At 33.7% G+C, this 17,512-nt stretch overlaps 1 protein-coding gene across 1 annotated transcript in view; it reads right to left on the bottom strand.

The window, feature by feature from the left end:
• Window positions 1-17,512, bottom strand: part of RBBP8 (RB binding protein 8, endonuclease) — an 82,286-nt gene that overhangs the window by 61,238 nt on the left and 3,536 nt on the right. The window contains exons 3-4 of the mRNA XM_082640414.1: window positions 6,994-7,036; window positions 2,238-2,333 (exon numbers count right to left, since the gene is read on the bottom strand). Coding sequence (XP_082496540.1) covers window positions 2,238-2,333; window positions 6,994-7,036 — 139 coding nt within the window. The remainder of the gene's footprint in view (window positions 1-2,237; window positions 2,334-6,993; window positions 7,037-17,512) is intronic.

Below are 17,512 nucleotides of genomic sequence, written 5' to 3'. Positions count from 1 at the left end.
CTAGAGCACTAGAGGTTGGAATCATATTCACCAAACAGGAGGGATACTGTAAGTCTTTTTAAGCTTCCATTATGTATTTTTACTTGCATTATCTCATTTAAAATTCAAAACAGCCCTGTGAAGAAGGTATTGTTAGTGTCACGCCATATGTTCTTGGCTTTCCTTCTACTCTGATAATTCCTTTCTCAATCTTTTTTGCTGGCTGGGTCCTTATTCTTCATTAAACCTTAATTAGTATGCCCAAGGATTCAGCCCTGAGCCCTCTTCTATTCTTTTCCTATACTTTTAAAGATGTCCTTAGGAGATCTTATCAAGTCCCAAGATTTTAAATGCTGTTTATATACAGTTGATGATTTTCAAACTTGTTTCTCTAGCTCTAACCTCTCCCATTAGTTCCAGACTCACATATGCAACTACCTACTCGACATCTACATTTGGATATAACAGATGCTGTCAGTACCTGCGTGTATCCCTTTGGCATTCCCCTGCTTAAACCCTCCAACGGTTTCCCAATGCAATTAAAATCCAAACTTTTTTCTGATGTCCCTACAGAATTTAGTTACTTCCCACCTTTCCAATATTATCTATCATTCATCTTCTTACTCATTAAGTTAGAATCACGGTGGATGTCCTACTCCTAAAATATTTCAAAATCTATTTCCTCCATAGGCTTTTGCATTTGTCCTCTTCTTATCTTCAGTTCTTCAAGTGACAGCTCTTTTTTGTATCACTCAGGTCTCAGTTCTAATGGCACTGCCTCAGAAAGGTCATCCCTGACATCCATCAGTAGCCCTTCATTTCCCAATGCTCATAGTCACTCAATTACATAATTCATTTTTATTTCTTCTTCAGCTCTTGTAATCTGAAATCATCTTATTTGCAGGCCCACTCCCAATCTTTGAAAATTAAGTATCAGCTCCATGACATACTAAGGATAGTATTCCTAGCTGCTAGAACACTACCTGGAACATAGTAAGTGCTCAATTATTAATTGTTGAATTCAATTAAGGAAATAGTGTGAAGTTGGAATTCAGATTCATATCTATGATTCCAAAGCATATGGAGCCTTTTCCCACAATAGGCTGCCTATTCCAGTAAGTGTGCATCCACTGAGATAGCAGTCATGGAAGAAAGAGTACTCAACTTTAGTTTGCATCATGCAGACTATTGGATTATTCCACCACTAAGACACAGTGGCGAATTCAAACCACCAGCCTTCCTGTAACATATACAAAAATGATAATAATGGAAAAATATTAACTATAAATAAAAAAAGAAACATAGTTTGCTATAAATGGTTCAAGTTCCTAAATAGCACTTACAGTTCAGACAAGGGAAAACAGCAAAATCTGAAAGCCTTTTCTAATGTAGAGTGTTAACCTCAAAGGAGTGGGAAAGAAAAAAGTCTGTACATGAGGTGAAGTAATAGGCATTATCTTGGGAATACTCAGTAAAAAGAATTCCTAGAATGCCTGAAAGTGGAGAAATATGAAAGGAAGAAAAGAGAATGGCAGGAGTAAGAAAATAAGACAGGAATAGGGCTTCCCTGGTGGTGCAGTGGTTAAGAATATGCCTGTCAATGCACGGGATGTGGGTTCGAGCCCTGGTCTGGGAGGATCCCACATGCCGCAGAGCAGCTAAGCCTATGTGCCACAACTATTGAGCCTGCGCTCTAGAGCCCGTGAGCCATGACTACTGAGCCAGCGTGCTGCAACTACTGAAGCCCGCGTGCCTAGAGCCTGTGCTCTGCCACAAGAGAAGCCACCACAATGAGAAGCCTGCGCACCGCAACTAAGAGTAGCTCCTGCTTGCCACAACTAGACAAAGCCTGCGTGCAGCAACAAAGACCCAACACAGCCAAAAATAAACAAATAAAATAAACTAAAAAAAAAAAAAGAAGACAGGAACAGAATTGTGAAGCAGTTTCCACCTATTTAGAAGTAAAAATGGAATGAAAGCATCAAACGTATTAGAACACTGCTACTCTTGAGCTTGTCCTACAACAAATACCAGATAAAGAAACTTCATTTAAAGGGTAAATTGATGTGATCGCTGTAATTAATGAAAAAAACCTGTAAGTTTGTTTTAATTTCATAAAGTATTTATCCAAAGTTGACATAGAGTTGGAAAAAAGATCACTTTAAGTCTCAGAACTGATTACAAATGAAAACCAAAGTATACTCTCTATTAAGAGGGAAATCACCTCTTACACAAGAAGACCCAAGAACCAGACTCACCGATCTTCTAAAACTTTAATGGTTTCATGAAGGACTTTCTGTTGTTCTCTCAGCTGTTGATTTTTGGTGAAGAATTCTTCTAGTCTCTGTGCATCTCTGAAAGTCAAGAAATAAGTCATTTTTTTTTAACAGAAAAATACTCTAACAAGACTATTCTGTCATTAAGAACTCCAAAGCATGATCTCACCACTTACATATTATGAATTTGTTGTATCAAAACAAACAACTTAGAAGGTGAGGTTTGAATATCTTGTTAATCAGAGTTCAAATTATACTCGAATTTGCTCTGCAGTATTTTTATGTTCTACAGAAGTATATTCCTAAGCACCAGGTATTCGTTATACAATGCTGGAACACAGATGAAGGAGTAAATTCTGATGCCACCACTGACTCAACATTGTCAAAATTGCTATTAAAATGTACACTTACTGTTTTTTTAATTATTTTATCTACATTCAATAATGTAAATAGGTAACTCCACTCATATCATTCCTATTCCAATTACGAGAGATTTATACTTTCTATTTTACTAATTTTTGTGTTGCTTAAACTTTTACCTGGTATTACTTTTAAGCCAGGGTTTACTGTGAAGTAGAAGTACACAAACCCTACGTCCTGAAGCCTAGGTTTGAATCTCAGCTGTCATGTACCAGCTGTGTGAGCTGGTGCAAGTAACCTAAACTCTCTGTGCCTCAAAAAATGTGGATACATTAGTAGTATCTACTTCATGAGACATTTGCAAGGACTAAGTACTAATGAATATACAGCATACAGAACAGTACTGGCACACAGTTAAGTTCTATTTAAGTATTTACCATTTTGATTTTAGTCAGGAAAAAAGAAAGACACCTAAAATTTTCTTCCAGTAAACTACCTGGTTACTTTCCAAGGTTGTGCCATATTTTACCTCTCCATCTTTATATTTCAAACAATCACATATATAAAGTATGCATATATTTTAATTCTATGAAAACCCATTAGAAATTGAATCAGGATTCTCTGTGTCATCTGGAATCTGAAAATATAGGATAATACCGTGGTTCAAATATCTTCTCCCAGCCCTCTCAAGGGTCTGAAATATCAAATCAAATAAAGGTGACAAACCAGTCTGCCAGAAAAAGGAGATGTCCAAATGACTGTGTCAAAATTGCTAAAACGTAGAATGTAATATCACTGGCAACAAAACAGACGAGCAAAACAACTAAGTCAAAATGTCAGATACCAATATGAGGGGGTACTTCTTATATACTGATTGAATATTTGATATTGAATGAAAAGCCAATACATCTAAGAGTGGCCTCCTGCTATACAACAAATATTGTTCTGGTAGCATATGTATATATATATATGAAATTTTGGAAGTAATAGATAGCTGAAGCTAATAACAAAAAAATTTTCTAACACTTCTAGAAAATGTATTTAATTCAGAAACAGCACTAGGTTTTCACTGATCCTATTTTGGGAGTATTCAACAAAAATTCAACAGTCAACATTTCTATTGATACATGTGTAATTTTGTAAATGAATCTGTGTAAAAGAGGAGCATTAGTCATGTGCAGAGACAACTATCATCAAAACACAGGTCTGAAGCAATTAAGTGACAGACAAATATAGTACAGTTACTGATTTCTTTTCTAATTGCTTCTTCCAGGTGGGAATCCCTAGGACTGAGATACCTCACAAATAAAGCTATTCTAACAATATGGAGACCAGACATCCTGTTACTGTACCCTGACTGTCTATCATAAAATATACTTGGAAAGGAGAGTTATGGTCATACAGGCAAAATCCGAGTTCCTGGTCCCACAATGCAATGACCTATCCTTCTACAAAATAAAGCATCCCTTTAATTCTCTGATTACTCAGGGGATTTAGTTACTTACCCATGCTTCTAAAATGTGTAACCCCAAGCTACCTAAGGTAGGCAGGTACAGGGTAATTACAATATATATTAAAAGGTTGCTAAGAGCATCAAATGACTGAGAACTATACAGTGAAGTAAACCATTATTATCACCTACTGAACAACCAGCTGTGTTTCCACTCTTTAAGATTCAGAAACGTTATAGGTGATTTTTGAGAAAGTAATATTCAAGTCATTTACGAATTAAAGAAGGTTTTTCACGTGGTTGGTTGGTTAGAGGTATGGAGAAATACATTTTGTATAAAAAGTCTCAGTTAAAAAAAGTACGTTTGTTATAAGCAAATCTAGATCTTTAAAAAAATTTATTTATTTATTTATATTATTTTTGGCTGCATTGGGTCTTGGTTGTGGCACGTGGGCTCTCTAGTTGTGGTGTGTGGGCTCAGTAGCTGTGGTGCGCAAGCTTAGTTGCCCCGCGGCATGTGGGATCTTAGTTCCCTGACCAGGGATCGAACCCGCGTCCCCCGCATTGGAAGGCGGATTCTTAACCACTGGGTCACCAGGAAGGCCCTAGATCATTTCTTTTTTTTTTTTTTTTTTTTTGCGGTACGCGGGCCTCTCACCGCTGTGGCCTCTCCCGTCGCGGAGCACAGGCTCCGGACGCGCAGGCTCAGTGGCCATGGCTCACGGGCCCAGCCGCTCCGCGGCATGTGGGATCCTCCCGGACCGGGGCACGAACCCACGTCCCCTGCATCGGCAGGCGGACTCTCAACCACTGCGCCACCAGGGAAGCCCTATCATTTCTAACTATGTCTAATCATTCAATCTGCAAGGAAATGATTCTGATTCTAGCTAAGAGGAAATACTATTCTATAGCTATAAATCTATCATTTAAAATAGTAACATTTTAGAAAATAAAATTACTAGGTCTACAAGAAGGATCCATTTTTAATAAAACTAAATTCCTTCAAAAACATTTAGTGAATGTAGTTTAAAATGTAAAATCAAATAGCAAACACAGTGTTTCTAATAACTGACCAACACTTTGATTCTAAAGGATGTCATTCTAATCAATGGTTGTTAACCTAGGATTTACTAGGTCATTTACTTCCAACACTGAACCAAGGTACAATATAAAGAGCTCACTGTCTAACTACTGATCAACTCCAAAATATTATACCCTGGGTATTATAATGGTAAGAGGGAACAAGAATTCCTATACAGTATTATTATATATAAAAGAGGAGACTTGTAGAATAACTCCAACAAACAGTAATTAGCTATTTAGTGTAGTATGTGTTAAATCAGTATACCAAGTCACTGATAGTACATACTCATCTTCTGATTAACAATGCTTGTAGCCACCATCACTAGCTGGGCTATAGGCAAAGGTGAAGATGAAAACAATAGAATAAGTGTATTTCATAATTTTTAATCTCAAACCACTCAAAAACAATTTCACCACTGAGGAAAAGCCTCCTTATCAACAATATATTTACTTATTCACTTAATCCTAGAATATATAGAAAGTAGTGTCAAAATTAGTGTAAGCCCATCATGTTAATTCAATTCTCTTTGCCAGTTATTATTTAGGAATGAACATTGTCAATGAGTTAGAGGAAGTTTGCTGGGGGCTGCTTCTGACAAACTTTTATAATTAGTAAAAATAAAAGGACACAAAGATGTTGTGCAAGTGATAACTAGAAAGATGACGGCCAGCTTGACATACTGAAGTGAATCAAGACTAACAGGGCAAGTCTGAACACTAAAGATGGCAGAGAAGAAAGACAGAAGTAAGTGATAACCAGTCCTAGAATCTCCCTACTTTGGGCCTTCTATGTGAAAGGATACATCTTCTTTATCATAAAAGTCACTTCTGGTGTTTTTTTGGTCTCACAGTAAGAAAATATGATTAACTAATAAGATATACATCCTAAATTTAAATGTTTAAAATGACACCTTTAAGGTAGGAACAGGTACATTTTCAACATGCAAAGCATTTAAAAGTGTCAGTAATTAAGAATCATAAAATTGTTCTTCAAAAAAACTGTTTTAAAAATTTATGATTTCTCATTTCTGCATCTAGGTCATCTTCCAAACATGACTTTACAGGTGTAATGGAAAACTTCACAATTTCTATTTTCAGATTATAATAGCAAAAATAGTGAGGTGTGTTTTGATGAGTGGTTGGTAACTCCAGCTTCTGGTTGCAGTCTTGGAAGCTTTAGGAATATGAAGGAACTGAGACCTACTGATATATACTGTAAAGCAAATACAATTATTATTAGTCACAATGATATTAATTTTTGTTATGAGTAATAACATTCTATTATGCCATCTGTTTCAGATTCCTGAATGCGGAAGGTCTAAAGAACCACGAATAAAATCTGCTCCTGACTTAGAAAATCAGATCTGATCCTGGGCTTAACAACCAAAACAATTCAGGGGAACTGCTGGTAATTTCAAATTAGTTAAAAGGGGTCTTAGAATATCCATTTAGTTCCCATTTCTTATATGAGTTAGAAATCCCAGACTTATTCTGCTCCCCATCTTGTAGCATCTTAAATCCCAGGTATTAATCATAGTTGAGAAAAAAATGCTGTTAACAGATCAAAATGATTTATAGATCAGTTTCCATCTTCATAAATATTTTAAGGAAAAAGATTATACACATATTAAAATTATGTTAAAATATAAATATATGCAAATGTTAACTAAGGCTATACTCAAAATTATTTTTTCCTTTAGAATTTTGAATAACTCGCTGTCAACTACACAAGGTCCACACTAAGTAAAGCTAACTTCCTTATAAATAAGACACTGAATTCAAATAGGACATCAATATCAATTACTTTATAAATAAGACATCAGTGTTATATATGCTGATACTTACAAAATTCGTTCCTTTTTCAGTTTGGTTACTTTTACTTGTAAACCTGAAAAAGAAAAATATCCTCAGTATTTTATTTATACATTTTATCGTTTCAAAAGCAGTTAATCTAAGTTTCTTTATGAATCTAATGCTACACTATTAAGTTACTTGAGCCTGGCCTCTGAACAATGAGCCAGGTCCCATTAGTCTGAAGAGTGTATTTCCCTTACTTGCACACTTAGGTCACAAAAGAGTATTTGCAACATTATTGCTCTTAGTCTATTGTATGACAGCCAAATAGAATGAAATTTTCTCCACCTAAAGTGAGTTACTTCCCAATAGCATGGGCAAGCATATAATTAGAAGTTCACTATAAATGAAGGTTTATGTTCTGGCACAGCCTATGTATTTTGATAACAGCAATAGTGCTTATGTAGGCTCAGATCTTCTGGGGTTAAAACAGATTGTGTCAGGAAGTCCTGGACTAGGAACACAATTGCTAACAAAAAAGTACTTAACATAAGGCAGTACTGTTTTTAGCTCAAGATATGTATTACATGTGTTATATGTATTTTTAATTTTAATTGAGTCTGATACAAAATAGAAGACCACTGCCTATGGGACTTGGGTAATTATTGTTAAGAAAGCAGGCTGATGAGCATTGAGACTGCAAGAAAGGATATGAACAAAGTAAGAGTGACATTCCTCAGTCTCAGAAACAATAATTAAAAGGAGAAAAACAGCCATTAAACAAACATGAAAATATATCCAACACCACTAGCAATATAAATCCAAACCCAAAAAATTACTTAGCAAAATTATTAAAATTATAATACCCAGGGTTGATAAAAGTGTTGTAAAACTACACTGCCATGCTTTGCAGGAAGTATTATAAATTAGCACAGTTCTTTTGGAAAGCAAGCTAGAGATATATAACGGGAGTCTTTTTCATCAATATCCCACATCTTGGATTCTAACCTAAATAATCCAAACAATAGAGAAACTCATAGTCACAAAGAATATTGAACAATGTATTGAAATATAAAATGCTTAAAATAGGGATGAGTTTAAGTAAAATATGATGTAACCACTAGACAGAATAATACACAGCTATTAAAATCATTAAGTAAAAAAGAATAAGTCCATTTAGCAACACTAAACTATTTGGTTCTCTATTTCCTCTATGCTATTTTCTGCAATGTGATTATTAAAAGGGGGGGAAAACTTCTGTGTTTACATTTTCAGATTCCTAAACCAATTTTTTTTTTTACTATTCTACAATTTTCCCACTTGTGGATATTATATTCACTTTTAAAAATAGTGCCTAGAAAGTTTAAAAACTCTATATCTACTTAAGAATTTCTTTTATTTGGGGCATAGTTAATCCCCAATAAATGGTTGTTAGTTAACTAATTTCTGAAAAATTAAAGATTGACTGTCTTTGGTAGTTTATGGCTTCTAATAAGTTATACATTTAGAAAATCTTTCCATATAATTTGTACAGAAACATTAATAAATTTGTCACTTCTAATAACAATATTTTTCATTATCTGTCTGAACAACATCATTTAGCTAAGTAAGAGTTTTAGAAAACAGACCTATACATTTTTCCACAATCTCCCCCTCCCTGGTGCTGACTAGGGATGAAATTAAAAGTCACATAGATACTAATGGGGAAGTCACCTTTTCTTACTGCCCAAGAGGTAAGGAGTTAATGCCAGGAAATCCAGTTATTATGGAAAAATAAAGGCCCTGGAGAATTTTTTAGTTATACTTTTGCCCTATATCTCAAATTTCACCTCTAGGAAATGTCCAACTGATATGATACATTTACCCTCATTTCTATGGCCTATAATTTGAATAAATAAAATGTTATGAATAAACCTGTAATCAAATGTTCACAGCAGCTTTATTCATAACAGCCAAAAACAGAAACAACCCAAATATCCTTCAATGAGTGAACTGTTAAAAAAAACAAAACGAAACAAAACTGTGGTACATCCTTGTACTACACGTACTAGTCAGCAATAAAAAGGAAAGAAGTATTAAAATATGCAACAACCTGGATGGACTACAAGGGAATTATGCTGAGTTGGAAAAAAAAAGCCAACCCAAAAAGTATACCCTATGTGATTCCACGTACATAACATTCTTAAAATGACAAAATTATAGAGGTGGAGAACAGATTATGGGTGGCCAGAAGCTGGAGAGGTTGGGGTGGGAGGAAGGTGGTTGGGGACTTTAAAGAGTAGCATTAGGGACCCTAGGTAGTCACAGGGATCTACACGTTAGTGAATTAAAACACACACACAAATGAGGGCATGTAAAAGTAGCAGAATCTAAATAAGATTGATAGATTGTATCAATGTCAATCTCTAAATTGTGCTATTACACTATAGTTATACAAGATGTTACCACTGGGGTGAACTGGGTAAAGGGTATATACTACAGTGTGAATCTACAATAAGCTCAAAATGAAAAGCTAAAAAAAAATTATGGAAAAATATTTACCCTAAGAGTTGGAATACTGTTAAAATGTAAAGTATTATAATAAAGGGAAACATTATTTTTTCACTGTTAAAAATAAAAACTGGTGTGATCTTTTGATTTTTAAAAAAATCTTTTCCATCTGTCAAGTTTGTAGCTGGAGAAGCTTCCTTCTTTTTCAGGTAATGATGACAAACTCACAAGACCTTGACAGTACTTAGTAAAGCATCAAATCATTCTTCAAGAATTAAGAAAAGAACTTGTGACCCTACTAGGCCAAAGACTATTGTCAGCAGTTTTTCACTCTCTTTTTACCCTTCCCAAAGTGTGTGAAAATTTACTTGCTGTTAGATTTTCTTGTTTTTTAATTTTGGCTGACTCTAAAACTCAGGTCCGCCTTTAGAAGTGAAAAGTGCACCCAAGATGAAATGGATTATTGCCATAAACCATTTTAAGAAAAGAAACAATGAGACAGAAAATCCTTACAAACTTCAAAAGAAAATTCTTGGGAAATATGGAAAGACTACTCTTTTATCTTGTAAGCATTCAACACCTGTGAGGCATTTGTTCTGTCATGCAGATCAGCCCTGAAACAGGTTTATGTGTGTATGTGTATGTATGTGTGTTTAAATTTTAGCATTTGCCATTCATCAAGTCAATTAGGCATCCACAATTAGAACCCCTATAAAGTGTGCTTTAATCCTGCTCCACACCCATCGGAAGGAATGAGGCTATACAACAATGCAGCTCCTGTATGAACAGGTAGTCCGTTCAAAAAAGTATTTAGGATTGTAACACTGGCAACCTGAGACACCTAATGAGGAAACAGCGCTCAAAAGACCAAAAGTGCTGCACTACAATTAACCTTATAACGTGTATGTGAATTTTGAAAGAAATGAAACAATTAAGGGCCCATATGTGTAGTCACGAATGTAATACAAGAAACAAATTTAAGTAAGAATTCAGAAATAAACCAAGAATTCAATTTGTTATAAACAAAATAAAAATCATTGCTATGTTCATTTTTACTCCTTCTCGTTCGCTACCCAGAACAAACCATGTATGTATGTACTGTCACTGTAAAACAAGTTATTTATGGTTCTGAATTATAAATTGTAAGACTAATAACACTTTTCTTGATAAATAGTGGCTTTATATATAGATCAAATAATTAAGCTTCTACCAAAAACACAACTAGTATTTTTGTAACTGCCTAATCAATTATTTCAACTCCAAAGTAAAGACACTTGTCTTTATGAGATGCAGCCATACTTAAGGTGTGCTTAGTTTACTATTAAGATTTAATTATCTCAAAATGGGTAAGTTAATTTTTTGTGGATATTATCGAATTTATGTTAACACAAATGGAAAATAACATTGAGAGTTAATGATAGTACTTTTTTATTGAATTATAGTTGATGTATAATATTGTTACAGGTGTACAATATAGTGATTCCCAATTTTTAAAGGCTACACTCCATTTATAGTTGTTATAAAATATTGGCTATATTTCCCGTGTTGTACAGTATATCCTTTTGTTTTTGTTTTTGGCCGCACTGTGCGGCATGTGGCATCTCCATTCCCAGACAAGGGATCGAACCCAAGCTCCATGCAATGGGAGTGCGGAGTCTTAACCACTGGACTGCTGGGGAAGTCCCTATCCTTGTGGCTTATTTTATACCTAACAGTTTATACCTATTAATCTCCTACCCTATATTGCCCCTCACTTCCCTCTCCCCACTGATAACCACTAGTTTGTTCTCTGTATTTGAGTCTGAGTGAGTCTGCTTCTTTTTTGTTATATTTACTAGTTTGTTGTATTTTTAGATTCCACATATAAGTGACATCATACAGTATTTGTCTTTCTCTGTCTATTTCACTTGGCATAATACCCTCTAAGTCCACCCATGTTACTGCAAATGGCAAAATTTCTTTTTTATGGCTGAGTAGTATTCCATTCTTTTTTTTTTAATGGCTGAGTACATATACACACCACATCTTTATCCGTTCATCTGCTGATGAACACTTAGGTTGCTTCCGTATCTTGGCAATTGCAAATAATGCTGCTATGAACATTGAGGTGCATGTATCTTTTCAAATTACTGTTTTTGTTTTTTTTTCAGATATATACCCAGGAGCGCAATGGCTGGGTCATATATGGCAGTTCTATTTTCAGTTTTTAAGCAACCTTCATACTTTTTTCCACAGTGACTGCAACAATTTATATTCCCACCAACAGTGTATGACGGTTCCCTTTTCCTCACATCCTCGCCAACATTTGTTATTTGTGTTCTTTTTGATGATATCCATTCTGACAGGTGTGAGGTGATATCTCATTGTGGTTTTGATTTGCATTTTCCTGATGACTAGCCTTTCTTAATGACTAGAACACTGATGTTATGGACCAAAATTACTTGCAATTCCTTTCATTGCTAATTTGTGTAGTCTTAATATGAATGTTATCTTTTTGGAATTTTTGATGAAACATCTAAGAAAATAAATGGAGCAATCCAAAATTGAATCAAGAAATATTTATCCTGTCATATTAGAGCCTCTATACTTTCTGTTTCTTTAATGGGGCTCCAATTCTGTCCTCAAAAATCTGCCTAGTTTTCTATGAAATTGATTACCTTATTTACCAGATATAGAAAACATTACTAGATGAGATATTGATGGTAAAACATAGCATGGACAAAAACCATTTATTAAAATGGTGACATTCTGAACAATATTCTAAATTCCATCTTATTACCTGTGCTTTTTAATAAACCTGATACTGAAAGGGATTTTAAAAGGCAAAAAAAAAAAAAACCCTGTATCCAAACAAGTTCAGATGCATTTAAGTTCTTATGCGTATCTAAGAAAAATTATGTAACTCAGGTACTACCTTCATTTCATATCTTTTCTCCCTCCCCCTTTTTTTTAACCTGACATGAAGTTTTAAAAGCAATGACTGAATTTTGATTCCTATATATACTTCAAAACCTGCAAAGTCTGGACAAGTCCATGTTTGATGTCTTTCAAATAGCCTCTTATACTGGTCTCTCCAAGTGGATCCTCTACTTAAAAAAAAAAAAAAATTAAGTACCATTTAGGCATGTCTTTGATGTTATCACAGAGTCACAGGATCTAATTTTATATGGAACTATCTGGAACACATTGACAAGGGACTGTCAAAAAAGTCTTCCTTTCAACAAATTTGCCTGGGCCCAACCAAAATGTTTTTAAATAACATACTAATTTTTAAAAAATAGTGCACGATCATTTAAAACTTTTAAGAATCCATAAGTGATTTTGAAATTGGTAAAAGTAGTCTGATCAATATATTATAATATGCCGGAAGTTATCTTCTCTCATCAGCTCAAACATATATCCAATACCTACCATTCATAAAGCACATAGATATTAATCAAAATCATCAACAACTTCTGTATTCCTCCCTTAAAGTTTTTCCATGTATATAAACTAATGCTCCTGGGAGTGTGATGGCTACTAAGAGTATGGCCATGAGGAGTACACACTTTAAAAAAGAATATTCCATTATGTAATATTTGTGAGTCTTATATGTTCTGTAATCTGATGAATGGCATGTTGTTCTTATCAAACAATATGTTATTTATTTTCTTGATGCTTCCTCATCATAGAGGTCTCCTGAAGACCCTGAAACACCAATGAACATGAGGAAGAAAGCTGCCAAATGCTTCATCCTTGTTAAATTAGGAGCCTAAAAAATAAAACTGTCCCAGTTTTAAATGGGTATGCCTAAATATTCTAAAATGAAGATTATGTACCACATGAAAAACAAGCAGTTTGGTTAAGTAATGAAATAACCACAAAAATAAGTCACATATAAAACAGTATGTACACTGAACACAACAATAAGCTACATGCATTTCTTTTAAAACTAGGAAAGAATAAACAAATGCCATTCCTATAAAATGGTGATTTATTTTTCTTTTCCCAACTTTCTACAGTAGTATCTAAAAATAGAAAATTTAAAGTAAATGGGTAGTAAAGCATTTCAGGGTTTTAGAGACATAAAATTTTGATATTTTCATATATTATGGGATTTTAAAAACTTATGTTCAAGAAAATGTTTCACTGATGCAGCTAAACTATGCAATTCATTCAGATACCATTTACTAATTTCTTACTATGTGCCAAGCACTTTTACCTATGGAAATGCAGGTAGAAAGATGATTAAGATAGGGACTCTGCATAATAAAATTTTAATGATCTTCTTAAAATTTTAATCTCTTGTTATAAGACAATAGAAAGTAATCATTTGAAGGATAAAGAATTTAACCTTATACTTGAAGATGGCAGAATGCTAATTCTTCTCTGTTAAATGTTTAATAAAAACTCAAGTACATCTGGTCCTATTTAAATCATTTGAAGATATTGTATTTGCTTTACCTCCAGGTCACAAAGAATAAGCTTTTTTATAGCGTATAGCTCCTATAATAGTTTAAACTTGAAACTGTTCCTATTGGTAAACTTACATGCTGGGGTTGCAGTATTATAAACCAAGAGGAAGATATGGCTTCTCTTCAACAGAAGTTGGGAGATGTTATCTTGTATCTGGATTATTTTTGTTATCATTTCATTATATAACTATACTGTATAAATATTTTCCGAAAGAGAATGAATACAATGCCCCCAAAACCTACTGTGTCTTCTTCACTGTTGTATTCTCAGCAACTGCTACCATTCTCAGCATATAATTCAATAACTGCTCACTGAATGAATAGCAAGTCAGTACTAAAACTCAGAATACTTCCTCAATGTTTCACACTACATTTTCTGGGGGAAAACAGTGTAGTCAAATGAAGAGCAGAATTAATGTAAAATACTCATATTTGTCCCTGAACATATGACCACAAGAACAGTCACTTAAAAATCAGATCTTTATCACTAACAACAAATTTGAATTTCTAAACTTTCAAATATTTGAAGTGAACTAATCTGCCTCAGATATAAAAAGCTCCTATCAATTGATAGGGAAAAGGCCAACTACCAAAGAATAATCAGGTATATAAACAGTTCTTAAGAAAGAAATACAAATCACCCTCAAGCATAAGCAAAGATGCTTAATCTCATTCATAAGGGAAACATAAACTAAAACTACACTGAAAATAATCGATAGATATATTAATCAAACACAACATGGAGAATTCTTCTAGATACAGATGGGAACAAACCAACTATAAAAAGACATTTTAGATAACTGGGGAAATTTGAACACAATCATCTAATAGGTATAAGATGACATTAAAGAATTTGTTTTGTTAGTACGATAATGGCAATTTTTTGTTAAAAAAGACTACTGGAATATATTGAAGTATTTATAGATGAAATTATGTCAGAAAGTTCAAAATAACTGAGTGGAAGAGGGATAAAGATGCAAATGCAAAATAAGTAAAACAAGATTGGCTGTGTACTGATAATGGTTGAAGCTGAGTGATGGGTAAATAGGAGTTCATTATACTATTCTCTTTACTTTTATAAATGTATAATATTTCCTAAAATTAAAAAGTCTTAAACTTTAAATTTAAAAAAATGGAAGAATACACACACAAAAGATAATAAAAGTGGATATCCTGTTTGTGTGTGGGGAGAAGAGGGTAAATTTTTGCTGTTTATTTTGTGTTTTAACAATTTTAGACAAAAAGTTTAAATTAAAAAAAATGGATAAAACAATAACTCCATTGACACCTGGATTTCTAATTGAACACTAATGTACCCTGACTGCATCAGCAATCCTAATATGCTGAAAGAGAGCTTTAATGGAAACATGGATCAGAAAAATCTATCAAAGAATGAGCATAACAGAGCAGTAACAGAGGCAAGTGAAGTAGTAGATGTAGTTGAACTCCAACCTTTCATAATAAAATTAAAGAGTTTCTAATGTTTTTCTCAGCTAAGAATTCAAAAACTACAACTAAGAAATAGAAACTTTCAGCAAAGTTGTAGGATACAAAGCAACACACAAAAATCAGTGGTGTTTCTTTACATTAACCACGTGCACTCTGAAGAGGAAATTAAGAAAATTCCATTTACAGTAGCATTCAAAAGCATCCAATACAAAATAAGGAATAAGCTTATCCAAGGAGATGAAAGACTTGTATGATGAAAACTACAAAACATCACTGAAAGAAATTTAAAAAAGGAAAGACGTCTTATGTTCATGGACTGGAAGACTTAATATTTTTAAGATGTCAACATTACTCAAAGTGATCTACAGATGCAATGCAATCTCTGTTGAAATCCCAATGATGTTTTTTTGCAGAAATAGGAAAATATGTCCTAAAATTCATATGAAATCTCAAGGGACTCCAAATAGCCAAGACAATCTTAAAAAAGAACAAAGTTGGAAGTCACATATTTCCTGATTTCAAAACTTAATAAAAAGCTACAATAATCAAAACAATATAGTACTGGCATAATGACAAACATACAGACCAATTAGAACAGAGCCTTGGCACCCTTCTCAAAAAAATGGTTTTTGAGAAGGGTGCCAAGACCATTCAATGGGGAAAGGCCAGTCTTTTCAACAAATGGTGCTGGAAAACTAGATATCCACAGCAAAAGAATGAAGTTATACCCTTACCTTACACCATATACAAAATTCACCTCAAAATGGAAAAAGGACCTAAACATAAGATCTAAAACTATAAAACTCTTAGAAGAAAACACAAGGCAAAACTTAATGGCAATGGATCTGGCAATGATTTCTTGGATATAATACCAAAAATATAGGCAACAAAAGAAAAAAGTAGATAAATTAGACTATATCAAAATTAAAAACTTCTATGCATCAAAGGACACAATTAACAGAGTGAAGAAGCAACTCACAGAATGGGAGAAAATACTTGCAAACCATATATCAGGTAAGAGATTAATATCCAGAATATACAAAGAACTTCAACCATGACAAAAACCAATATGATTAAAAAAACAGGCAAAGAACCTGAATAGACGTTTCTCCAAAGATACACAAATGGGCAATAAGCACATGAAAAGCTAACGTCACTAATCATTAGGGAAATAAAAACAGTATGAAGGCTCCTTAAAAAACTAAAAAAAGAGTTACCATATGATTCTGCAATCCCACTCCTGGGCATATATCAGGAGAAAACTCTTATTTGAAAAGATACATGCACCTCAATGTTCATAGCAGCACTATTTACAATAGCCAAGACATGGAAGCACCTAATGTCCATCGACGGATGAATGGATAAAGAAGATGTGGTACATATATACAATGGAATATTACTCAGCCATAAAAAGAATGAAATAATGCCATTTGCAACAACATGGATAGACCTAGAGATTATCATACTAAGTGAAGTAAGCCAGACAAAGACAAATATGATATCACTTATATGTAGAATCAAAAAAAATGATACAAATGAACTTATTTACAAAACAGAAATAGACTCAGAAACAAAGAAACCAAACTTATGATTACCAAAGGGGACTGGGGGTGGGATGGGGGGAGATAAGTTAGGAGTTTGGGATTAGCATATACACACTACTATATATAAAATAGGTAAACAACAAGGACCTACTATACAGCACAGGGAACTATATTCAATATCTTGTAATAACCTATAATGGAAAAGAATCTGAAAAAGAATATATGTATATATGTGTGTAACTGAATCACTTTGCTGTACACTTGAAACCAACACAACATTGCAAATTAACTATACTTCAATTTTAAAAAAACAGAAAGCTATTCAACTGACGGGAAAAAAAAACCTATAAAGCACTGTAGTATTAACCTATGGTTGCAGTAGGTAATCAAGAAACAAATGTAATATGAAGCATTTCCCACACATGGGGGAAATGTATTACATGAAAGTCACAGAATTAGATAGGTATATTAAGGCTTACTATCAGAACTTGAGTTTAGCTTTAATAGTTTAGCTTTTAATAGTACATTTTAACACAATCATATATAACATTTATATACTCAACCTAACCACAACAGCTCAATTCTCTGTATGCTCATTGCATTTCATATAAACCTTTTAGCTCTTATTTCACT

This window comes from Mesoplodon mirus, assembly GCF_964341445.2.
Source record: "Mesoplodon mirus genome assembly, chromosome: 13".
Classification (NCBI taxonomy): domain Eukaryota; kingdom Metazoa; phylum Chordata; class Mammalia; order Artiodactyla; family Ziphiidae; genus Mesoplodon; species Mesoplodon mirus.
This window is presented reverse-complemented; position numbering and strand designations above follow the sequence as displayed.